Source organism: Lytechinus variegatus, chromosome 3, assembly GCF_018143015.1.
Source record: "Lytechinus variegatus isolate NC3 chromosome 3, Lvar_3.0, whole genome shotgun sequence".
NCBI classification, from domain to species: Eukaryota; Metazoa; Echinodermata; class Echinoidea; order Temnopleuroida; family Toxopneustidae; genus Lytechinus; species Lytechinus variegatus.
The window spans coordinates 54,884,875-54,912,774 of record NC_054742.1 but is presented as its reverse complement, the minus strand read 5'-3'; the positions used below and the strand labels follow the sequence as shown (position 1 = coordinate 54,912,774).

Below are 27,900 nucleotides of genomic sequence, written 5' to 3'. Positions count from 1 at the left end.
CATTGCGCAATAGCCAGAGTGATCTAGTGGTGTATTGCGCAATATTGCGCAATAACATGAAACACTGCAAATAGCATACTTCTTCTGGTTTTGGTATTGCGCAATATTGCGCAATAGCCAGAGTGATCTAGTGGTGTATTGCGCAATATTGCGCAATAACATGAAACACTGCAAATAGACTATTTCTTCTGGTTTTGGTATTGCGCAACATTGCGCAATAGCCAGAGTGATCTAGTGGTGGTGTATTGCGCAATATTGCGCAATAACATGAAACACTGCAAATAGCCTACTTCTTCTGGTTTTGGTATTGCGCAACATTGCGCAATAACCAGAGTGATCTAGTTGTGTATTGCGCAATAACATGAAACACTGCGAATAGCCTACTTCCTTTGCGCAATAGCCAGAGTGATCTAGTGGTGTATTGCGCAATATTGCGAAACATTGAGCAAAAGCCAGAGTGATCTAGTGGTGTATTGCGCAATAACATGAAACAGTGCAAATAGCCCACTTCTTCTGGTTTTGGTATTGTTCAACATTGCGCAATAGACAGTGATCTAGTGGTGTATTGCGCAATAACATGAAACACTGCAAATAGCCTATTTCTTCTGGTTTTGGTATTGCGCAATATTGTGGAATAACCTGAAACACTGCAAATAGCTAACTTATTCTGATATCGGTATTGCGCAATATCCTGTTTGTATTGTGCAATATCGTAAATATATCAATCTATAAGGAATAGTTGGTCCTTCTGTGATTTTATGGGAAGTTAATTTTTTTTTCTCTCCACTTCCTATTTTCTCTTTCCTACTCCTTTCTTTGTCAATTTTTTGTTCTCTCTCTCTCTTTTAAACTTAAATGAGGTGAAATATTCTCTTATATCTACACTGGTATTGTGCAATATCCTGATTTTGTATTGAAATAAAATAATAAATAATGGTGTTTTTGAATAACCGTTGACTCAACTGACTTAAATTAACTTATTGTAAGTCAAGTGACCCCAAGTCTTTTTTACATTCTCTGAAAGCCAAACAGAAACATGACATGAATATCATTTTAGGTAATACACATGTACGTTATTTATTTACACAGAAATATATACATATATTATATACAGTCTCTCTACATATACTTATTTAATTTACAAACACTTTGTTTTTCACAAATTAATAAAATATTACGATACATTACAATTCAAATATATCATGACACCCTTTGTACAAATAATTTTCATTACATGTGCCAACTTCATTTCTTCAAAGTTTAAACTCTGGATTCTTTTTTTTGTTGTTGATGATATACAGTGATAGCTAAGGACAAAATCATTTAAATGGGACTTAGGGGCAGGGCCCACTGCACCAATGAGAGGGAACAAGAGCGATATTATACTATGACAAAGTAAACAATGGTGTATGTGTTATAGCAGGTTCACACAATGCACACATTTAAGCGTTTATATATTTCCTTTCCACATAATCATGCCTAAATTGTGTTACAATATGAATAATAAACAATAGTTCTGCTCTTCAGGTGCTTATAATTTATAAACAGGATGTTAAAAGCTTACTCTTAAACAGTATTCTTTCATTCTCATTGTTGTTATGATTATTATTATTATTCGTTTGTAAAACCGACCCTTGAAAACTTAAATTCAATTTCTTGCCTGGCATATTTTTAATATATCTTTGGTATTTTTAAAACCAATATTCAGTACATTGGATGTGCGACACAATAAAAATCTAGCTACTATCTAGAAATATTCCCAACACAACATCGTATCTTCTGTGAACTTGTGTTAATAACTGAAGCTTTTGTAGGAAGGTTCTTTGTACATATGGGTTTGCTTTTGTTTGACATCTATTCAGTTCAGATCAGTTTGCTGTTTTTCAGTTTAGCTTTCAATATACACTTTTGTTCTAATTCATCACATCTGTCACTGCCCTACTTCTCTGGACACCTTAATTCTTTTCCTATTCTGATGTGCTCATTCATTCATTTATAATCACCAAGGCCATTCAATTGTCCTCATCCTAGTTCTTCATCATTGTACTTCTATGAATTGGGTTGTTCCATTTAGTTAGGGTTTTACTACTTTCTCTTAAGTTCAATGGTTAACTTTAGATTACTTTACATGGTCTTCATGTCAAAAGGACACCCCTCCTCCTAAATGACCTTGTCCTTATGTTGTACATTCTTCATTACCTAACCACTCAGGTCATTTAACCACTCTCTTCTTAGTTCTTTCTCATTGTTATTTCTATGAATGGGGTCGTCCCATTTTAGTTGGGTATTTCTATTTTCTCTAAGTTCAATGGTAACTTTAACATTACTTTAGATAGGCACCAGAAGACACCCACACCCCTCCTCCAAAAATGCTCGTCCTTTTGTTGTATACTCTTCATTGCATAACCACCCAGGACAGTCACACATCCTCACTCTAGTTCTTTTTCATTGTTATTTCTATGAATTGGGTCGTCCCATTTTAGTTGGGCTGTTCTATTTTCAGTGGTTACCCTAGGTGAATTTACATAATCTATGTTTCTTTGAATTGGGTTATTTTATTTTCTCTCAGTTGGTTGGTAACCCTTAGGATAATTTACACCTGGATGATCATTAAAAGGAATACCGATGTTATGTGTTATGTTTGGTCACATGATGCTATGTTGACCAATCATGGAACAGGATTCAATCTACAAATTATATTTAGAAATATGAAACAAAAAGATGTTTAAAATAAATACACCGGTACATAAAAAAGGTATTCGTGACCCCATAGACCTAAAGGAGAATTAATGGACAGTACTTGTCATGCTTGTCACATTGAGAAGTTCATAGTGCTATCATATGTCCTCTAGTAACAACATGAGGCCCTGTGGTCGGGTAGTCAAAGGCCCTTGACTATAAAAGATAGGGGTTCAATCCTCAGCACGGCACTATTCCATCTACATTGCTCTTTCAATGTATATCAAATAAATTAAAATGCTATAGGCATCATACTGGTGATTACCAATGTGGGGACACTTTTGGAAAGAATAAAGGTGATAATAGCTCAACCCTGAGAGCAGGAGAAAAGGAAACAGTTCTGAGGCTATGAATTCTGTCCAGACTGAATCGGAGGCAGGACTGGCCTATCTTCCGGAAGAGACCCGACGCTCCCAGGTCTAGAAGCATGTCCATCAGAACCACCGACCATCTGGAAGGACGTCTGCGACCCGCTCGGTGACGCCGACATACCCCTAGCATCGGACAGACTGGACATTCTCGAGTCACTCCTGGAACTCGCAACGCTGGAATCAGGACTCCCCGCCAGGTAGCGGATAGCACTGTTGGGCACGGTCTTGGGGCGGTTGGGTTCATCACCTAGCCCTTCCAACTGCTTGCCTGGTGCTGTGGATGGTGGTCTGTAATACACAAAGAAAGAGGGAAAAGTCACGAGATACATACCAACAATAAAAAAAAAAAAAATTATTGGCTACTTATTGCGGCATGTCCACTGTGGTGACATACATACACTGAAAATTACTTTAACAAGTTTGACAGATTCCTAACATAGACAAGAATTATAATTATACTTAGAAATAACTACAAACACATCATGACTTTTAAAAAGGTATCACCCCTCCCCCTCCGTCACCTTCTTTTTCTTTTTCAATAATTCAAAGAACTTGAAAATTGAAAATCACCCCTGAATCAATGGTGGTGATGATGACACTACTGCTGCTGCTGCTGATGCTACTGCTGATGCTACTGCTACTATACTTCTACTGCTTGCTGCTTGTATTAGATGAACAAAGCAAATGAAAAAAATATCAAGTAAATTCATAGAAGATTTTAGAAGGATACTCACTCATTGATAAGTTGATCCAATGGTCTTGGTACGATACCAGAGACGGCTTCCTTGGCAGCACTCTTTCTCCTTTCATATGAGATCTTTTCCTGTTGGAGACATAATTAACATTCATGAATTATTTATTTTTGTGCCACCAATGAGAGAGAAAGGGATAGAAGAGGAATAGGAAGAATAAAAGATAATAATAAGAAAGAGAGATAGAGACAGAGAAAGAAAGAAGTACAGAAAAAGAAAGAAAAAAGAGAAAAAATATAAAGAAAAGAGTAGAAGAAGAAAGTAGAAGAAAAGAAAATTCAGCACTTATACATTTAATTTGTGATGCATTTCTCTTTATATTAAATTGTTTTACTACTATATTCACTAAAACTAAATTCACTAAATTTCACCACTATATTCATGTTCTAATTCTCTTTCTTTATCATTTTCTCCCACTCTGATGATTTACAGTTTTGCCTATCCACTTTCATTGGTCCATCATGTCAAATGAATGAACACACTTACTATATCACTCATAGTTGATTCCTGCCTCTTCTTAGAGTTCTGGCTGAGGGGTCTAGGGGGAGGATCAACGACAGGTTTCATCCACGTCCTCATGTTGGTAGGAGATGGAGGGTTCTCAACAATCCCTGGCGGACCCTGTCGACCAGTGGACTGAGAGAAGGAAGGGGAGTGGCTCTCGGATCTCATGGCAGAACTGGTCTGAGACTGGGAATAGATGGAGGACGAGTCCTGTTCCTGACTGGAGGGTTCAGGGCTGTCTGGAACGGCCAGACCCAGGTAGGACAGGACCAGGTTGCGAACCAACTTGAAGGCCATCTCAGGGTCAGCTGATAAGTGTAACAGAAAAACGTTCCATGTAAAGAAAGAAATGTAATGACAGATTTAACAGTAACACACTCCAAACAGCATTATTATTAAGTGGTCCTTCATTATTATTTTGATTTATTAAACCCCCTTAGCGAACTTCTTCAAAACAGCTACAAACAAAGCATAAAAAGGTTTCTTAAAAGTGTAATTTTCATTTTAGAGTAATTTGCATAGTTTGAATTTCACCAGGCAGAAATCAATCTTTAAAACAGGACAAGTTGGCATTGACAGGTATGGTACTCTTTACACACATAAAAGAGAGATATTTCTGGTTAATTGCAGTGTTTTACGTCACAAAGCAGAATTCATTCTTTCAGAATAATACCAGTTGGCATTTGAAAGATATGTATTTTACTCTTTACCACGCTCATATAAAGAGAGATATATCTGGTTAAAGAAGAATAAAAAAGCTTACTGGTGTCAATGCTTCTGTCAAAGAAGCCTGGTTTATTCTGATGCATGTGCTGGTAGAGGTTGGTCCTATCCACTGCAAACTCGACCTGAGAGGCGGAGAGGTTTCCAACAGCCTGCAGACGTTGTTCATGCTTGGTCTGATCCAGCGGGAGAAGGAGGACGTAGCGGGGCTGGAAGTGCGTTAGCTTCATGGTCAGGACACCCTGGATGAGGAGACGGTTAAGGACCATTATGGAATGAGTTTCAACTGGATGAGTATCCTCGATCGGTAACATCAAGATCTCACTGAAAATCTGGTTATTCCTGAAAGCTTGTTTGTAGGGCAATTTCTCAATCAACTGGCAAGTAGGTTAATTGCCACTTGGATTACAGCTATTTTTCTACATTATGTCTGGTCTGGGGCCCGTTGCAGAAAGAGTTGCGTTCAATCGCAAGCCAAAAATCGATTGCAAGTCCCAAATGCGCGCTGTTGATTGATTGAAAATCAATTTGCGCTTGATGTTTAGAGTTGCGATTGATTGCAATTCTTTCTGCAACAAGCCCCTGATCCGACAGGATCTAATCCAAATTCCTCTCACAACACCTTTCTTTACTTTGGTGTAATAACCATTTAGCCTATTGGCGACACAACATTTGCTCCTGTAACAATTGCTCCAGTTTAATATATCAGAAGGCATAGGGGTAGAGTTAGAATTGTGATTGCGAGTTTTTGTTTCAGAATAATGTAAAGATAAGAATTTTCAGGAGGAGCAATCAATCTGAGGAGCAAGTGTCATGGAACCGTGGTATATACCTCTAGCTCCATGGTGAGCACACAGGCTAGTCCGTTTTCAGCGACAGACTCTATGGCTTGGAGGCTCAGTCCATACCGATGTTCCATTATCTGATAGGTCAACAGGAACTCTCCCTACGGTAAAGAAGAAAATATATTCGAACAATATCATCAACGTAAAAACATAATTGCTGTCTGATAAAGACCCAAACCGGACACAAAAGTGATATTGACAAAACCATATATCAACCGGAAGCTTATAAACTGCAACAACACAGCAATGCAAGGTTAAGCATTTTCCCCACTCTCCAGCTGAAAATTGTTCTTTGTAAATTATATCTATTTGTCAATTTTACTTTTATTCCAGTCTGGGTCTTTACAGCTTGGAATGCACAAACAAAACATGCAAAAAGGATCTCACTTATTCAATATCAAGCTTTAGCTAGGTGAAAAAATTCCAAAGTACCATCTAGAGGAGTATAAAGGAAAATAAATGTCAAAGAGAGAAATGTATCAAATTCTACGCTTCTATCTTATATTTCCATGGAAGTTAACACTAAACATTAGGATGCTAAAATAATGTATGCTTATTCTTGACCTATTTATTTATTTATGCTAGTGTTTAACCTCATATTTATGCTTTCCTTGTATGAACACTTACGTTTAACCTAACGATTACACTTACGCTTAATTTACTGCTTGTGCCTTTGCTTAATGCAATGTGCTAATGATTGAATATGATTCATCAAGATCACCTACCTCTTGCAACAACTCTTCAAATTGTTCTGCTGATACATAATGATAATCCTTGTCTCCACCCGCTGGTTGTCCTCTGGTAGTATGTAATAACCTGACAACCAGATAGACGGATCATTACTTTCTGCTCAAGTTTTTGTGTACGCAACAGGTTTGCTTTATTTAAATTTCAATCACTTGACTTTTGCGTCAACTACACAACTCATTTTCTGCTTTTGTTCATTGTTGTTCGTTTAGCCCTATTTGTTGGTTTCTGTATTTTGATTCAAACATAATACTAGAAAGTTGATTAATTGCTATTTTCATAATTTGCATTTGGCATTTTATCAATGTTAATTTAATTTATGTTTTATCTCTCCCCATTGTATAATTTTACTATCTCTGTTGATTTTTTTGCTTGTAAATTGAACATTTTCAGCCTGCGAGCTGCCTGTTTGATATTTGTGTCAATACACCATACCAATTCAATTTAATTCAATTCAATTTGGAAGAGTAAAAAAATTTCGCCACCGCGATAAGTATCGACCGTAAACTCAGTGTAAAGCGGGTGGTCAGTTTCAAATATGCAAATGTGAAATTGTCCTAAAAATTGGAATCTGAACTGCTCATTTTTCTGGACAAATGAGACTAAAACTAAGTTAAACAGATAAATATTTTTGTAGATATGCTTAGAAAATTAGGTGGTCGATATTGGGGTAATTCCAACCATACGACATAGAATACTGCTGTGAAGGCCCAGTCCATCTTTTCTTAGCATTTTTTTTCATGTTCTGTTGTTTTGCCAATGATGACATATGGGGGCTAATGATGAAAAGCCACTTGTGGGTTTCTAATGAGACTAGAATAAATTTCATTTTGTGTGTAACAAGTTTGTGTGGTTATGTAGACGCTAGCTAATGAAAATGCTTATAAGCAAACACCAAATAAAGATTTAGAAATACAAATTCTATTTACACTACAAAATTATTTCCATTGTCTCACAGAAAGCGAGCAGAGCAATATATCAGAGTGGAAACATAAAATGAGATAAAGAATAATATAAGCAATCAAGATTTCTGTGGTATTCAAAATAATGGCAAGGTTACAATAAGTTTAACTCTTAATGGAACTGGTCCCTAGTGCTAAACATTGATGAAATGATAACTTACCCTAGTCCAAAGTATTCTGAGAACTCCTTCACCAGTCTCTGGGCGAGAGATTGCTTTCCTGATCCTCTGGGTCCAACAAGAACCAGGATTGGGTAAGGTGTCTCAATGCTTGGCAAAGTACTTTGTGGGTGAATAACAAAGAAAAGGGATCAATTTAACTGTTCATTAAAGATGGCAATGATATACTTGTAAGTATCTGCCTTCCCCTACCTGGTAAAACCTCATTTGTAGTGCTTATGTAATTGTGGTCTGTACATCTGTTTGACACATGTATGTGAAAATACAATTCAAAACCAACAAAACTTTGCAGTCATTTTTTTTCACTTCTTACATGCCAATACAGTACTAATATTAATCAAATGTTGGGAATCATAAAAAGGAAAATATTCAGGCTTTACATAACATTTTCATAATAAACACTAATATCAAGTACAGCTTTAACAATGGTGTCATTTTAAAATCAATTAAGGTTTCTTTGTCATTATTTCCTATTTTTATACCATTTGGAAACCCAACAAATACATAGCTTTGAATAAGTGCAATATCAATTCTTGTATTGAAAGTATTTGTGTATCCTATACCTGGGCTCCGTCACCAAAAGCAATTGATCATGAGGCTGATTTTATGATAGATCATATATTCAAACTCAAATTAATAGTTCATTTATTTCCACATACCTAACAAAAAACAAGAGACAATGCATGGAGGATCAAATGAATAAAATAATTCCTGATCAAAGTAAAGCAACAAGAACAAATTAAAATCTATTTTAAAAAATAACAAAACACATACAGTAATATATGGGATGTGAAGTATTACTAGCTAAAGGCCATTGGCCTACCAAGGCTACTCCCTGATTAACATTCAATACTGATAATAAAACAAAATCTTCCAATCAACTTTTAGGATTACAGGGGGGATAAAGATCTCAAAATCAACCGGATCAACAAAAAAAGTAAATAGAGCAAAAACCCCCATATAACATATAAATAAATATGCAATAATCAATAAAATCAATCAATCAGCCACACAATGAATTCTTAAGCTTTATGTTACAGGGCTCTGGTTCCATATAGGAACTTACTTACCTCATAAGAACCTTGGATTGTTTGAGGGAGGAGTAGATGAGAGCTCGTCTGTGGTCCTGCGCTGCTATCACCTCCATTGGTGGTTCAAACAAATTCACAGCTGCTATCTGAAATGAGGGCATCAACAGTGGAAAGTATAATAATGTGAGGTAAACTCTTCGAAAGTTTTCTGTCGCATCTCATCTGTACGGATGCCCGGCAGAGGAAAGGATGGAGCTGAGTAACTGATCACTCTGGTGATAATACTGCTTCAGTAATAAGTCAAAATAACCAATAATGCATTATTCGAAACAATGTAATAGCTTTGATTGGTCTGGAGTCAACGTTCATTGATGTGATTGTAGAAAAATTTTAGACCTGTTATTTCACGTGCATGTATATGGACCGCAATGCATAGGCTGTGTTGGTAGCATAACATACTTACACCACCGATAACACCCCCCCCCCCTTTCTGAAAATGCATTCTTATAGGACACAAGGTAATTTCAATCATAAACTAATATAATACAATTCTTAAAAGTTTTTCTTTCTTATGTGCAAAAATAGCTTTGCCTGTCAAATTTTAGGAGTATTACATATACATGTGGTTAAATGTAATCAGATAGTAGGGTTGTACAACATACTACTTTGTTGGGAATTAGAAACCAAGGATCTCCTGTCCGTTAGCTGGATATTGGGCAAAGCGGGAGCAATGAAAAGGTAAATTGATTATCTTGGACAAGAGAAATATTTTACTCTTACCCCCATGATGCATACATAATTGCATTCAAGACTGGTGGAAATCACCTTCTCATCTACTTCCACCTTATGCCTATTGAGCTAAATGTAACCTCACAATCTTTACAAAATGCAGCATGAGATGCATTATAAAAATAATGGTAAAGACTGGTGTAAATTACCTTCTCCTCGACTTCCACCTTATGCCTGTCCAGCTCTATTAGCTGTGGTATACGGAAGAGAAGGGAAAGCCTGTAGTCTTCTATATCCTGGATAGGATTTCTTAGCAAGGTTAGATGGCGTAGTAGCTTCAGGCCCTCGATGTACTGAAGATCAGTGATATCAGCAACCTAATGGGAAGAATAAAGAGGAAAGAATAATTTGGTAAAAGTTTTAAAGATCTGTCTAAAGAGTTGAGGCAGAAATTGTCTCATTTCAGTATTTTGGAAATCTAATTATGCTACACATTCATTGATTGTAGGCTTCAAATTTGTATTGAGACCATACATTTTACTGAAAATGTAATGCTATTTCTAAAGTCAATTATTTGATCAAGTTATTAAAAAAAAACAATTGTATGCTGCTGTTATATGGACATAGTGTGCAAGTAGCATTGGTATATTTACATTTGGTCCCCCCAAAAAAATCAAATTATGGTAAGTAGGTTAACCAAAATGGACATATCATGCATATTTAGTAAGGTAGGTGCCGATCCCTTCAGATTTCCTTTGCATAAGTTTGTTTATAAAAAGAAAGAAAAATGTATCTGTGTTACTAGTGTCCACCAAATGTCACGAAACAAGAGTCCCTGAAGTTACATGTTCAAAACATTTTCTAGAAATGATGTATATCCATACATTGAAAAATCCCTCTTGTGATTGCATCGTTTATCAAGCATATAAAGTGAATCTCATAAGAATGATCTATAGTATTGTTATCCATTAGAATAAATCATTTGTTTTGGGGTATAACACATTATAGAAGTTTTGCTATTATTAAAATTGAAAAATACATAAGATACATAGCATTGTGCCTATGTAATGTAAGAAAATCTTTTTGTAAATTTCAAGAACTAAGAATATCACTTTGTAAGGGCCATAAAACTTAGCCCTGATTTTGATTGATTACAAAATCTAAAGCAACTGACTTAAAATTTTCAGGGAGATGATTGTGAAGTGGCAAATGGAAAGACACTTCCATAAAATCAGAAGCTTCATGAATCATTACTCACAAGACAATAAAGTTGGCTAACCCACAAGGGAAACTAATATTTTTAAACAACAAATTGGTATAAGTTTTCATTTTCTGTTATTACATCATTTTCCCTACATAAGAAACAAATCAAAACTGATGTTTTGAAGAAATAGATTTGCCGATTCGCATGGAGAAATACTGATTGTGACCAGTAGCTTCCCTTTAGATTATTAACTTTTAGGGTTCCCAAATGTTAACATTGGTCTCAAATGTTGGCCTAAAAGAGAGGAATCACCATTAATTTTCAAAGATACAACTGGTAACTGTTTCATAAAACTTGATTTAATAACAAATTTGAGTTAAAAGCTTCTGAAATCTGCCAATCTGATTGGCTGAAAGTAAATTTGTTATAAAAATCATGCATTTTTTATTATATAACAAATCTTTATGAAACAGGACAATGATCTGTATTGATAACAACTTTGTGTATGATTTGCCCAGGAGGCAGCAATCTCAAAATCATTATGTAACAATTGGCGTGTTTCTACAGAGAATCGTTAAACTGGATTACCCACCTACGTATCTAGAATTCCGGAAAACTTCCCTGTAGAAACAGACACAATTTATTGATAAGCCACGTCGCGCAAAGTACGGTTTCTCTATCTTAACCACCTCTGAGAGGTGGTTATTGCCATGTTAATCCGTTTTGAATGTCAGTTAATTTGATTATTTGCTCTGCAGAAACAGGTTGGTTTGAGGGTGATACATTGTTTCAATGCCGGAAAAGATCAACCGTTTTCAATGATTCTCTGTAGAATCATGCCGAATGAAATTTTCACAAGCATATCAAATACAAGAACCAACAAAAGAAGAGAAGGAGGGATGTGAGAAACAAAGGAACCTACCTGGTTATTCTCCAAATCCAATGTTTCCAGTAAGACACATTTCTGCAATCCTTCTAGGCTGCATATTTCATTGCCAGAGAGATCAAGGTATTGTAGCCTTACGAGAGTGTCCAGGTTCTCGATCATGCTGATCTGATTACATCGCTGTTAACAGGAGAACATAAACAAAGACAGTGAAAGAGTGTAAAGAACATTTTTGGGGAAAAGCATATCTTTATTCATGACTTTCCAAATTCTATTTATAGGGGGAGGTATGTTTTATTAATGTATTAAGAAAATAATAATACTTTAGACTTGAGTCAATTTGTTATATAAATCGTGAATTTGTTATTATAACAAGTCTGTATGAAGGACCCTAATTTTGATGAAATTTTCAGTACTATATACTTATTTGATTTTTCTCTTTTTATGCAAATCAACCTTTATCGGGTAGGTTTCCTCTTTAAAACAGGTTTGTGTAACAGGGGCTAGGATGAAAGCTGCAACGATGCTACTTACCAGGTTGATGAACCTAAGAGGAAGGTGGTCCAGTTTCTCAATAACTGATATGTTATTGTGAGCCAGACCCAAGTGCTGAAGGCACCGGCAATTCTCCACTCCTGCAATGGTCGACAGTTGGTTGTCTGGATGAATGCTGAATCAAGGAATTTCAAATTCTACAAGGAAATTCAATTTACAACAGTTCACCATGGATAATTAACAAAAGTCCTAAATCCAAGAAGACATAAGATATATATTTTTTTACTATGGCCACTAGTGTAAATAAAGATGTGCATATCAACATTGGAAAAATGCTGAAAGTATGTAATTGAGTAATATTGAATGGCCATGAGGATAATATTGAATACGTTGCACAGATTTTTCCACAAAGTATGGAGAGGTTTGAAGTTGATCCGTTGAAAGGTTATTTCAAGAACAAGATATTTCAATTAATACAACAACCTTTGTTAAAAATACACTTATTTTTGCAATTAAAACACCATGTATACAAAGGATACTGTCAAGGACTAGTTTGGTGAGAGCATGATGAGCCGACAAATCTCCCATCTCACTGATCTTGTTGAAAGACATATCAACCTCCTGGAATTTAAAAAGAAAAACAAAATCAGTGGTGCTAGTGACGATTTAAATTCATTGATACAAAGTCTATATAATTCAATGGAAATGAAAACATACTGTATGAATACACATGAACAAATATTACTCCGATCAACCAAGGTTTAGGGGATTAAGCACAGCAATGATTTGTATTCAACCTAAAAAGGGTTCAATCAAAAAATGTCATCTGACAACTTTCCTTCATTTTGATTGGCTGAGAAGCACATGACCCTGACCATTATACTATGGTAATGGAAGTTAAATAGGGCTTGTCAAATGAAATATCTGACAAGTCCTTTCATGAATCGCTCCCCGGCCTAGCCGACCAAATAAAAATGCCATCCATGTATTTTCATAAATCATAATGATTTTCTGCTTGATTTCATTTATACTAAGAGAGAAGATAAATGATAACCCTAATCTGGATTTGAAGAAAAATGGTACATAGCTTAATTGTCCGAAATACTAAAAAAAAATAGCACAGTGGCAACATTTAAAAGGTCTGTGAGAAACATCTGTTAAAACCACATTAAAAACTGGCCCCTAAATAATAAATAAACAAATAAACAACTACTCATACTATCAAGTCCAACTAAACTTCTGGTACAAACTATTAATCTTGGATTTATGATATGCTTGACCATCTGTAGAGCATTATGATAAATAGCCATAGAGCTAAATATTTTATATATGTTACACCCATTTCACTCAACTATCAAATAGTCCAGAATGAGTCTGGCTAAGAATCAAAATGTGGGCTCAAATGAAAAAAAAAATTGCATTCATGAATTCAGAAATAGCAAATGCTATTTTTATGAGTACAGTGAGGAAATATTCTGGATAATGTCATGGTAAACTTCGATGTTTGATCAAATCATATGCACACCATACATTTCCCGCAGAACAAGTGACCTCTTTGACAACAGAAGCTGATAGTTAAGAATTTTTTCATGAATTCAAAGATAATTCATTACAGATCAAGTCCTCTTTAATAGTAGCACTCAAATAATCCAGATTTTTCAGGGTGTCCCAGACCTTTCATGAAGTGAAATAATTCACATCCGGTCCGCATCCACGGACTCATGAAAGGGGTATCACGGCCCAGTCTCACAAAGAGTTGTTAATGATCCAGTCAACCTCCGCTATATGGAAATCCATCACTGTCATAATTTGTTTTCTACAGGAAATTTCCACAATGTCCTTGATGACATTGCTGGCTTTCCATAGTTGCGATTGATTGGATCAATTGCAACTCTTTGTAAGACGGGCCCCTGGTCTTACCTGGAGATTGAATGGAGGTTTGAAGTCCAGGAGGTTTGTGATTTCATTGTGGGATACATCAAGCTGAACAAGGTATGGCATACATCCCAGGACAGTGATATCTATTCACAAAAAAAAACAGAATAAAGGGGCATCACTATGCCATCTTGATGAATCAGTTTCAAATACAATTTGTACATTTCATAATATTCAGAATAGAATTGTAGTTCATACATTATAATAAAAAGCTGTAGCATCTTTTTTTCCAGATCAGTGCATAGATGCAAAGAGAGTGATATATATCAACAATTTAGATACACTGTATACATGTAACAATGTCATCTTTCTAAATCAACTTTACTTCAAACATTCAGAAGATAAATTTGTTATTCAATCATCACTTGAAAGAGTTGCATCATTTTTTTTTCTGGTAGACCCGATCTTGTATCACATCATACTGGATCAAAATGTTGAATGACTACAAACAGAAAATTATTGGAAAAGCATTAATAAAAGGAAGGCAAACACATTACTCTTTGATCACTTACTAGGGGCTGTTTTACAATAGAGTAATGGGGCACTGCAGGAAACTTGCAATGATCAATTTCAAATCTATTTGGGTCCCCAAACCAATCATTAGTCTCTATATATTATTTGCAAGTTTGGATTGATTGCCGATCTGCTCTTTGCAGCTAGGGGTACGTGTCAACTGATTTTGCTACAGCTATAATTGATCTATCAATTGTATGATTGCAACAGAAATTTGCAATTGACTACAAAGATTTTTGTGCAGCACCCCTTATACTTAGTTTCCACTGTCACGATTTGAGCCACAATTCAAACAGCAATCTCAATCATGGAGCAATCGTATCAGGTCATATCAGATCAGTCATGGTAATCGTAATGATCGTAGAAGAATTTTGAATGGTTCTAAAACTTCACGATCAGCTACGGAAGGCCAATCGTGGGTTTCGTAAAAGATTGCATGACAGTGGGAACAAAGTCTAAAGGATGATAACAAGTAATTCTTAACTACCAATGTGCAAGGCATCTGAATCTTTGTGAAAAAGTCCCTATGAAATATCGAATTTTTAATTCGTCTTTTTTTTGTATTTCTCTTAGTTCTCTTTACTTTTATGTCTCACTCCCTTCAAAGCGCCTTGAGCATTTAATCAAAATGGAAAAGACGCTATATAAATCATATGTATTATTATTATTTATTATCATCTATTGAAATTCATATGAAATACAAACCTGTTATTCTGTTGTAAGGCAGTTCTAACTTTTGAAGATGAATATAGTTCTCAAGGATGTTTATTCCTTGCAGGTTGTAGCCCTGAATTGTAGACAGAAAAAAATGATCATAAATGACAACAAACAAACATAAAAATAAATAAAAATATCACTGCAACCATCCTCCATGATGTCACCATGGCACCACAGTTTCTATCAAATGGAAGAAAATGTCTTGCCCATCTTTACCCCAAAACTAATGTTTGTGCCAAATTTTGTAAGCATCAGGCATTTTGATCCACAAGATTTTTACCTAATTTCTGCCATAATATGCAGTTTCCATGGCAACACCATTTCTGATGCATGCAAAAAATGTGTCTTGTACATCTTTACTTCAAAACCAATGTGTGTGCCAAATTCAACAAGCACCAGTAAAAACTGTGGAAGTAAATCAGTTTAATCCACAAGATTTGACGCAGACAAACTGTCCGGCCATGCACTGATTTCTATATACCCCCATTTGGTGGGGTTATATGCCAATAAATAGGGGCTTAAATAAATGAAAATATATCTATAAAAATTAATAATTGAATACCTGCATGCAAACAAATGAAACAATAAATGTAGTCATCTACATTGTATAAATCAATCATTCAAAATATACACCATAGATAATGAAAAATGATTTTGAATTTAAAAATGCATGAATACAAAGACAAATAAACGCAAATTAATAGAACAAAGAATAAACAAACAAATGAATGAAAGGATGAATAAATGAATTTTTGATATGTTCATCGAATAGGTATAGTTCAAAATTTCTAAATGTGAAGCAGAATCTAGATTATAATTATTCTTGATAAATGTCAATTTCAAATCAAAGCATTCAAATAAAAAAAAATGAAAATCCCTTTGGCTATTAGATTAAATTGTATTTAAGGAATGAGTAGATAGACGTATTGTTTTAAAACCAAGTTAGTTTCATAAGTCTCTTGAAATAAGCAGTAAAAAAGATCTAAAGTCTTCCTGATTTCTGGAACAAATGTTTGCGAAGTTATACATACATGTATGTCATACACGTGCATTAAACAATGTACAAACTGTGTGCGAGGACTTACCAGGCATGATGATGGATTTCAAATGGTTAAAATTTGGTGTGCATGTAGTTCTGTTGTGGATGTCATGATTTCATGGAAGTTTTTGAGAGCATGCAACTCTCCTCATTGCATGCATTTCGGCTTATAAGCTTTAGTTTGATATCAAACTCATGTTTTGGACATTTCCCTGTGTTTCAATATTGAACTGTAACTTACAGGCAGTGTGAGGTTGAGGAAAGTGAGTTGTGTTCCATCTGCAGATCTACCAAGGTTGGAGAGTCCAGCAGAGATAGCTCGCTCATTCAGAATTCCATCTGGGCAAGGCTGACAAAAAAAAAATGTTGAGATATTTATTGAAAGTGAAATCCTTTGAATCAGGGTCGGCAGATTTAAATCACAATTTGAATACCACTTGGTGTCATTAGATGATAGAAAAAAAGAAATTTTCATAACTTTTTACTGTGAATCTACTCACAAGAATATAAGGAACAGTATCAGAAATTGATGATAAATCTTAAATTTAATCTTTAACTGTCAAAAAAGCAAGATCTTCGAGATCTTCCCAATTCCCGAAGGAAAGTAGAAATCTCGGAGGCGAAAGTTTCAGTTTTTTTTTTGCAGTAGATCTACAGTACACGCACATGAATGGAACCACTCCTAGTACCAATGAGGTCCAAACATTAACATGTATGGACCTCATAGGCGACATTACCCAAAATTATGGGTTAGACAATTCAGTTCTGATTTCAAACCCAAGACTTTGGTAAATGTACGCCTTAATACAAATTGGAGTTATGCGATATGACTTTCATTTGGTGGGAAGCCTTTAAATACTTCCAAAAATGAGTTGAAATTAAAATGAATTACAATAAACTTACATTTCAGGCCCTTTTTGTTGATTTTCGGTGAGCGTTCCACACAGCTGCGACGAGTGATCAACTCCGAAGTGATACGCGAACTGGTCAGCTGATCGGTCAGGTGATCGGTAGATTATCTTTTTGTCAGACGTTCATAATTTATGTAAAGCGTATCAATCTTCAGTATCTTGATTCCAAAGTATCAGTATTGCAGATAAATGTCATTATTGATTGGAATCAGTGGCGGATCGGGGGGGGGGGGGGTGGGCATTTCTGCCCGATCCCCCTATTGAGATTTGTAGTAAATATTTTGGAATTAGATACGTTGTTCATACTAGTTATGCGACCCCTAATTATGATGATCACAGCATTATTTGTAATGGGGATATTTCGTTCATATTCTTGTCTCTTCTTTCTCTTTTTAGCCTTTTTTTTGCTTGTTAAAACCTTTTTTCCTTTTTTTTTTTGGGGGGGGGCTCGCCAAATTTTACGTGGGTCAAAATTACCTTCATTTTTTTAGTGACAATCTTTTTTTCATTTGTCCAGTTCTACGCGAGACAAAATTACCTTCGATCATTATTATAGTTAAAAACTTGTTTTTATTTTTTATTTATTTATTTATTTTTTTTGGGGGGGGAGGTTGCCAAATATCACGCGAACGTTTTTCAGCTTTTACTGTTTTATTCGACTTATAATCAAATATTAAATGGGGCTTACCACAGTTTTTTTTAAAGTCAATTCATAAGAATATTCCTCCTCGGGATTTGAGCTTTCTTTCATGAAATATCAATTTTTTTCATGATTACCAAAAATACTTAAAATTTTTTATCGGTGTATGCCTATAAAGCTTTAGCTCATGGGTTGCGCCTGCCATATTTTAATGCTGATCAACTTTATGCTTTTAATGAATTCCTAAAAACAATAAATTCTCAGATCATCAATTTTGTCGCAATCGAATAATTCGATTGCGTCTCTCTATCAGTTTTGAATATTCATACAAAATATCAGCTCGTGCTTTTTGCTCATAATATTTTGATTAGTAAATTCTTCTCTTATATAATCGAGTCGGATAGATAGATAGATAGATAACTAGAGAGAGAGAGTTGGGGGGGGGGGTCCCTCAGCTACTTGTCCTCGCTTATTTGTTATTATTTGTTATTATGCTCATGTTGTGAGAGCTTTGTGTTTTCACATTTTTTTCTTTTTCAACCTTTTTATTGTCTCGGAGCTTCCCTCTATTTCTTTACACTATATAATGTAGTCCTTTTTACCTCATTGTTTCAATCATTGGCGGCGGAAGCCCCAAATTTTAGGAGGGGACAACCTAAAAAATTTTGACAAGCAAAAAAATAAAAGGCTCTCAACCCAAACATTTTAGGGGGGGACGTAGGAAAATAAATTGACAAGCAAAAAAAAAAAAAAGGTCAACAACAAATTTAGGGGGGAACGTCCCCGCTTCCGCCGCCTATGGTTTCAATTCTTTTTTTGTTCTCATTTCAATGAAAACATCATTATTAAACTGACGTAGAAGACTTTATTACGAAATTTTGACATTGTTTTGTTTCATTTGTTTGGCTTTCTTTTTGTCTTCTCCTCATCTTCTTTTTCTTCTTACTTTTTCCCTTTCCTTATTTTCTCTTCAGTATTTCATTTTATGAGGTATCCGCCAATTTATACAACACCAAGCATATAGAGGCGGATAAACAGTGAGCTCCCGATATGACGGTGTGCCGCTCTAAAAAAAAAGGAGGAATATTGGAAGAAAAAAAAAGAAGAAGGGATGGGGGAAAAATAAAGAAAAAAAAAGATGATGATGGCAATGATGATGATGAAAATTATCTTGGTGATGATGATGGTTGTGGTGACGGTTGTGGTGATGATGATGGTGATGCTAATGATAGTGGTGATGATGATGATGACGAGATGTAATTTTGTTATTTTGTCTTTGAAAAAAAATAAGTAGTGCAAAGTTGAATTCATTTAAAGTTTATTATGAAAATAGCAGAAAAAAAATTGGTATGCGTTCGAGGAAAATCCATCCCCCACCAATCTTTTTCAAAGGTAAGATTTTTTTTTGCCCGGGGGGGGGCCACTTCCATTCACGAGTGGATACCATGCGCGACCATGGGGTCTCGAAAAGCACCCTAAACACGTAATTTCCATATTCTGAAAATGCACCCCTTAACAAGTATTGGCGTGTGAAACCCTACCCTTAACAAGTATTGGAAACAAAACGATACTCTTGGCAAATATTCCCTGAAATGAACCCCTAAACAAGTACAGGAATGCCTATTGTTACGGGTCCTTCGGTCGTCGGCTTTACCTTATTTGGTTTAGTACGACCCCACCTTCTACACCTCGCGCAAATCGGACTCTAACACGAAGTGTTGGAGCAAAAAGGACATCCTTTATAAAACATTTTGATTTTGTTTTATCATCCCCGCAAATTAGACCCTAAACACGACGGTTTTCCTAGCGAATTAATAGATACCCTTTTTTCGTTATTTTTGTGTTTTTGACACCCTTATCACGTTACGTAGGTAACGTGCCCTATCGTGAAAAGGACATCCTTTTTACGTGTTTTTTTGGTCGCGCATGGTATCACTCGTCAATGTAAGTGGCCCCCCCGCCGGGTTTTTTTGTGACGGCGTAGGCCTTTGCAAGCAGCTATTATTATGGTAAAAAAGTAAATGAAATGTCAAGAAATACATGATGATTTTTATGGTACATTTAGTACATCAATTCATACTTGTTATCAAAAAGAAAAAAGTGGGTCGTTACGGACCATTAAAAATGGGAAATTTGGGCATTTTATATTTAGGATAGAGCAACTGCTCGTTATAGACGTCACAATAAATCAAGCATTCTAAATTCTATCAACTCCATTTTTTGTCAAATAACACCTTCATCGATATTTTGAAATGATTTTTCTCATATTTTCATCATCTTTTTATCAGGGTGAAATTCCCCTTTAATTTACAAAACAGATTCGCAAACAATATCAAGAGTAGTGGGAGGCAAGGGTGGAAATCTAAGGTAGGGGACCAGGGGCTGGAAAACAGGCAAAAAAAAAAACAAAAACAAACTAACAAAAAAAAAAAAAGGAAGGTTTATCACCCCCAAAAGAAGGTCGTCTCGTCCAAAATACATGTTTTACTTCGATTTAAATGATGTAGGCCTATTTCTTTCCATCATATATAAAAGAACAAAAATAGTAGGGGGACATTTGATAATGTGCCCCTACTATTTTGGGTTAGGGGGAAGTGTCCCCCTGGGATTTGCGCCCATGTGGGTGGGGGGTGTTGCACCTCCTTTCGGAATCATTATGGAACAGTGTGAATAGTCGCTGTGATTTCGATCTCATACCTATAAAAAAAATAGAACAGAAGAACGCCTTGACCACAGGCCAAAATGCCTAACAATTTTTCCGTGGCATTAGCGACTCTCGTAAGGGGCGCTCCATTTATAAATAAAGTTGCATGTGTAGCTGTCTATGGCAACAGAATCTATCGCAGAATTGAAGCCAGAAGCGTGGGAATTTTCAAGAAAATTCAAGAAAAGAACCGGTGAGTACCGATTTAACAGTACTAATCTAATAAGTTACATGTATTGAATTATAAGAATATTCAATTTTTCGTGAAACAAAGCTTAGTTCTAAGCTAGGGCGGCCCAAATGCGCGTGAGTGGAGTCCCACTTTCTTAACACGGGCACTCCTAGTACCAATGAGGTCCAAACATTACATGTATGGACCTCATAGGCGACATCAGTGCTAAAATTGGGTTAGAGATTTATGTGGATCTAAATTTATTGTAATTTCAACAAAAGTACTAGCTAAATTTGAGGCTTTTGTTGAAATTTTGCTTTAATGATACATTAATGCTTCAATAAGTAACAAAAAATTGAAAGAAATGAAGGGGAACTTACATTTTGACGACTTTTTCCTGATTTTCTTGGCAGTTGTCCTTCACTTCTGACTCTCGATCGGACCTGATATGCAGATCACGTATACGCGTTCTCGTCAGGTGATCGGTCGGTTATTCTTTTCGCCAGATGTTGATAATTATATATTTCATAACGCAGCGTTCATCGCAAATTTAGCTGAAAGAGATTGAAGTTGAACAGCGCAAGCTTTAATTTATTCAGAAATAACGTTTGATTGCACAAGTTTCGCCTCGGACATTTAGGATCATTTGGTCCCATATTGGCGTAACTACGGGGGGGGGGGGGGGGTGTCCCTACCACCGTCCACACCGGGCGTCCACAAGCCAGCAATTATCTTTTTTCTCTCTTTTTTTAACCAAAATGCTTCCCCCCAGAAAAAAAGAACCAGGGTTAAAGAGAAAGACAATTATGATAGAGGAACACAAAATACTTTATTTTTTCAGCTTTTAATGCATCGACTTATAATCAAATATTAAATGGGGCTTAGAACATTTTTTTTAAAAGTCAATTAATAAAAATATTCCGCTCTTCGGGATTTGAGCTTTCATGAAATATCCGATCTTTTTCATGATTACCGAAAATACTTCAAATGTCAAAAAAAAAATTATCGGTGTAGTAGCTGATACCTTGCGCCCGCCTTAATTATTTTAATGTTGAGATACTTTGCTTTAATTTAATGAATTCCTAAAAGCATTAATTCTCAGATCATTTGTCGCAATCGAATGATTCGATTGGTAAGCTAGTTGTATAATTATTATGATTCATGAATTGTTTAAAATGTGTCTCTCTATCAGTTTTGAATATTTAAAAAAATGTCAGCTCGTGCTTTTTGCTCGCAATATTTTGATTAGTAAGAAATTCTTGTGTATGCGAGTTTGATACATAAATAACTAGAGAGAGAGGGGGGGGTGTCCCTCGGCTACTTGTCCTTGCTTATTCCAATTTTTTTTATTATGCTCGTGTTGTGAGTATTTCAAAGTCTTTTCTTTTTCTCACCCTTTTTATTGTCTCGGAGCTTCCCTCTATTTCTTTGCTACGATGTATAGCCCATCTTACTTGTTTCATTTTTTTATGTTCTCATTTCATTGAAAACATAATTATTAAACTGACGTAGAAGACTTTACAACAAAATTTTGATATTGTTTTTTCTTGTTTGTTTGGCTTTCTTTTTTCTTCTCCTCAGTCCTTTTTCTAATTAGTTTCCCTTTCCTTATTTTATATTATTTCATTTCATGAGGCATCCGCCAACTTATATACAACAACAAACGTTAGAGGCGGATATCCAGTAAGGGGGCGTGGTGGTGTGCCCTCTAAAAAGAGGAAAATAGGAAGGAAAAAAAGCAGGATTTATCTTGGTGAAGATGATAGTGGTGGTGATGGTGGCGGTGATGATGATGATGATGATGATAATAATGATGGTGGTAGTGGTGATAAAGATGAGAATGAAGTTGGTGACGATGATATGATGATGATGTAATTTTGTCTTTAAAAAAATAATAGTGCAAAGGCGAAATCATTTAAAGTTTATTATGAAAATAGCAGAAAAAAATAATTTGAAAAATTGTACGTATGCGTATGGAAAATCTATCCCCCACCAAAAAAGAAAAAAAGTGAGATTTTGTTTTGTTATTTGTGACGGCGTAGGCCTATGCGAACAGCTGTGTGATATAATTATGGTAAAAAAAAGTAAATGAAATGCCAAGAAATACATGATAATGACTTTTATTGTACATTCAGTATATCAGTAGATAAATTCATACTCGTTCCAAAAAAAGAAGAAAGTGGGTATATTATGGACCATTAAAAATGGGCAGTTGCTCTATATATTATATTACATAGAATATATAGAGCAACTGCTCGTGTGTAGCGGTAAGTTATTCACCTGATCTACATAATTCATGCGGCGCACGGCGCGTGCGCAATGTTTAATAATTATTGTTGTGAATACAATGAATGTCATCAAAAACATAATAACACAGATCAAATAGTGCCAGCTCGACGCGCAAAATGAGAAAAAAAATATATATTTTCTGCCCTGATAATTTGATAACCCTAACCTAACCCAATTTCTAAGTATTTTTATCATAAACAGGATAACTATATACAATGATTGAAATTAACTTTATATTCTTTTGCGAACAAAATGAATATGAAAGACAGCTTTTTGATAAAGAACACAGTTTTAGAGCGTTAGAGCGCGATTTATACCTACAACCGCTAACATAGGCGGATCCAGGGGGGCCGAGGGGCCCGGGCCCCCCTATTGGCGGAGCAAAAAAAGAAAAAAAAAGAAAGGAAAAAAGAAAAGGAAGGGAAAAGAGAGGAAAAAAGAAGAAAGGCAAACATAAGAGGAGGAACATGATTAAATGAAATAACATTAGGGGAAGACTCTGAAAATAATTTTTTTTTAAATCTATTTGTTAGGATAAAAAATTTTCGCTCGCGCTTCGCGCCTTATTGTCTTTTAGGGTATTTGCATATCTTGCTCAATATGGAGCTTGAAAAATCAAACTTTGAAGTCATTATACAAAACATATTTCAGCTGGGAAATTGAACTTTCATTATTTTGTTTCATTTACAAATTGATTTTTAAAAAGTGCTCTGTAAAAATGTCTGTGATATCATCTGAACATTATCATTTTCTGCTTGCGCTGCGCGCTCGCAAAATTTGAATTTTCAGGTACGTATTATTTTCCTGTATTCCATAAAGTTCTCAAAAAGTTCCCTATTCAGGTCAGATTGTTAAAACGTATCAGCTAGCGCCGCACGCTATAGCATTTGGATTAGTCGGTTATGTATATCCCAATATTAATTCTAAATCAAACTAATTTGATGACAGTTTATCAAAAACTTCGACTCGCGATTTCTGCTCGCATTGATAGATATATAATGCCTCTTATGCATAATTACAAAGTGCTTTAAATGTCCAGTTTTCAGGCCATAAAATTAACACATTTCGCGCTCCCATGCGAGAGAAATAGGAAGATGGTCATCAATTTCATATGATGACATAATGCCCTCATAGCATGTTCCGGTCCTATGTAAAAACTCAAAGTAATAAAAATAAAATACATCAGCTCTTTTTTAACTGTGATCCATCACAATTCACAATTTTCCCACAAAGTGTTTGCATTACAGAGCTTAAATTCACCCTTTGTTATATCATATATTTTTAGCTCGCGCTTTGCGCTCTCTTTATTGATTTTCATGATAAGAAAGTTACTTAGAATACCCAAATTCTAGGTCTAAATCTAAAACACACGTTAATTCAGATACGCAGATTGTTCTCTATTTAAATCATTATCCAGTTTCAGATCACAATATCAAAAAGTGTCTGCTCGCGGATAAAAAACTTATTCTTTTCATGATAAAACATGAATAGTGCGTCCAGAATCTTTCCCCATAATTTTGTTTACCCATCACATTTCTCCTATTTTCTCCTCCCTTTTATTTTCCATTAATTTTTCTTTCGTTCACTTTTTTTCTGTCCTCTTTTCCCATAATTTATTTTACCCATCACATTTCTCCTATTTACTCTTCCCTTTTATTTTCCATTAATTTTTCTTTCGTTCACTTTTTTTCTGTCGCCTTTTCCCTTCTAAGTTCTATTTTTTTTCTCGTCTCACCGCTTTTCCTCATCCCCAGCCCTCGATCGACGCCCGTGCAGATTCGCAAACAATATCAAGAGTATATGTCTACTTGCAAGGGCGGAAATCTCTCCCCAAAGGTAGGGGGACCAGGGGCTGGAAAATTTGACAAGCAAAAAACAAACAAAAAAAGAAGGTTTATCACCCTCTAAAGAAGGTCATCTTGACCAAAAGAAATTTGACAAGCAAACAAGCAAAAAAAAGGGGGCATGCCAAAAGTAAGATCGTCTCTTCCAAAATACATTTCGAATTTGAACGACATGACCAAAAATAGTAGGGGGACATTTCATAATGTGCCCCCTACTATTTTGGGTGAGGGGACATGTCCCCCGGCCCTGGGGTTTGCGCCCATGTGGGTGGGGGTGTTGCGCCTCCCTATCGGGATCATATCACAGCGAGTATACACTCTTCCATATTGGAAGAGTGTTTACTCGCTGAGATTTCGATCTCACACATAATTTTATAAAAAAAATAGAACAGCTACGCCTTGAACACAGGCCAAAATGCCTAACGATTTCTCTGCGGCATTAACAACTCTCGTAAAGGGCGCTCCATTTATAAATAACGTTGCATGAACAGCTCTCTATGGCGACGAAATTTACCGCGGAATTGCAGCCAGCAGCGTGGGAAATTGGCAGAAAATTCAAGAAGAGAACCGGTGAGTACCGATTTAACAGTATTCATGTATTAATTAATATTTATTTAATCATAAGAATAATTTTTTTTTACGGAAAGAAAGCTTAGTTCTAAGCTAGGGCGGCCCAAATGCGCGTGAGTGGAGTCCCAGTTTCTTAACACGGGTAAGTATTGCGGTGTCGCCTAGAGTGAACACGGGTAAGTATTGCGTTGTCGCCTAGAGTGAATGGAACGCAATCCCTGACTCCGTGGAAAGTAAGCATACGTTAGTAAATGATTTTACTCTCTAGGAGCCTCCTGGCTAGGCTACCCCCCCCCCCCCCCGCACTAGTCTTCACTTTCATCAGGACACAGACACAGTCACATGATTCACAGTCACTCGCTCAATTACACCGTCCAAGCCAGGCAAGCACACGCAAAAACGTACGCATGGGACTGCTGAAAAGAAAATGTTTGGGTTAGCAATTCTTACCTCTTGTTCTTCAGCTTCCTCTTCTTCAGAGTCAATTTCTGCATCATCAGCGGCATTATTGTTGACTTGAATTGGAGGTTCCTGTACTAATTCAGCCTCTAGATTTTCTGGAGTTCGTTCCGTTAAATCGCTAAACGACACAGTTTGCGGCCGACTTTCCGCAGCAACAGACGCCATTTTCGTTGTTGTTAGGAACAAAAGTTCATTGAACTTTACTATAGCTCGAGCTAGCTCGCTCAATCTCGAAATTAGTCTTCGGATTCAGTCATAGAGATATATACTAATTAGTATACATCTCTATGGATTCAGTACACGCAGATCTTCTTGCGAGAAGCAGATCAGCGATCATGGTTGTTGTTTCATATTTAGAGTCATTTATTATTTTTAAACAATATAGGCCGATTAGGCCCCCCTATCATTTTTTATTGTTGTATATATATAAATATGCAAAAACTTGTATCTTGTTACACTTTTTAACCAACTTGAAGCAAAGAGTATCCGACTTTGATCTATTTAGATATAATATAATATTATAAATGAAACTTGATTTTGATAATCAAAATAAATAATCTGCCAAAAATGGCATGTTCCTTAGTAGATAAATTGATTCTAATTTCAAAGAAGAAAGAAAGAAAGAAAGAAAAAATAGCTCTTCAATGCAACAAAAAAGAAAAGAAAATGTGCAGTTCACATTTTTAGCTTGTTTTTTAAGCCTGTCACTCTAACAGCAATTTTATTAAACTTTTCAAAAATTGTTTAAACTTTTTGAAATTATTATTATTAAAAAAAAATTTGTTTACAACTTTTCTTATGACAAAATACAATGAGTGGGTAAAATCATCAGATACGTTTTTTTTATACTGACCCGGATGGGTATATAACTGTTCTGTGAAATTAAGCAAAGCTTTTTATTGTCATAAATTTCTTATTTTAAATCCGGCTCTGATGAAATTTTCAGCATTAAGCTTGTTTTACAGTTTTTTCTTTCCAGTTTAATTCAAATCAACTTCTTGTCGGGGTGGACTTTGCCTTTAACCATTAAAAGGAGAGTTCATCTGACAAGTTCATTTTCATTGCAGCAGAAAATTGAACACATAAAGTTGATGAATTTCCATTAAAGAAATCTAGATGTTCAATGTGCACAGCAAAAACTGTGATGTTAACCGGTGTACATAGAGGACCACACCAGTTATTTTACACCGGTGTTAAATTGGTGGTGTTAGTTTTACACCTATAGGTGTTATTACAACACCTTTTGTTGTTACATTTACACTATGTGGTGTTCTGTTTAATCTCTAGGGTGTAATTTTAACACCTCAGGGTGTGGTCCTCTATTAACACCAATTGGTGTCAGTTTTAACACCGCAGTTTTTACAGTGTGTCTCACTGATCAAATTAGGAATTGGGGGCGGGGTTATAATGAGTAATAATAATAATATGCAAAATTTATATAGCATTCAATACAATGTTTATAAGCGCTGCATACTAAGGCCCCAGCTTTAGCACAAGTGTAACACTCATTACATTCTTGATCACAAATATCAGTTGATTAATATTCACATTTTTTATTTTGTGCATCACATACAAGAAGCTCATCACCAACATGCCAAACATTTTATCAAGGGCCATTTCTTCTGTCAGATATTGAAAGGACAAGTCCATCCCAACAAAAACTTGATTTGAATAAAAAGAGAAAAATTCAACAAGCATATCACTGAAAATTTCATCAAAATCGGATGTAAAATAAGAAAGTTATGGCATTTTAAAGTTTCGCTTCATTTCACAAAACAGTTATATGCACATCTTGGTCAGTATGTAAATGAGGAACTGATGACATCACTCACTCACTATTTCTTTTGTAGTTTAATATATGCCATATGAATATTTTTATTTTCTCGTCATTGTCATGTGAAATGAAGTTTCATTCCTCCCTGAACACGTGGAATTCC

General features: G+C 35.6%; 1 protein-coding gene across 1 annotated transcript; it reads right to left on the bottom strand.

Annotated features, from left to right (window-relative positions):
- Positions 1-1,047: 1,047 nt before the first annotated feature.
- Positions 1,048-26,157, bottom strand: LOC121411401 (leucine-rich repeat and guanylate kinase domain-containing protein-like). The gene is given in 17 exon segments (XM_041604110.1): positions 1,048-3,398; positions 3,845-3,933; positions 4,349-4,674; positions 5,130-5,331; positions 5,922-6,035; positions 6,660-6,750; positions 7,805-7,924; positions 8,893-8,999; positions 9,792-9,959; positions 11,709-11,852; positions 12,207-12,331; positions 12,707-12,788; positions 14,088-14,188; positions 15,321-15,402; positions 16,613-16,720; positions 25,952-26,145; positions 26,148-26,157. Coding segments are annotated over 17 exon segments (2,376 nt in total). The 3' UTR covers positions 1,048-3,085.
- Positions 26,158-27,900: the final 1,743 nt, after the last annotated feature.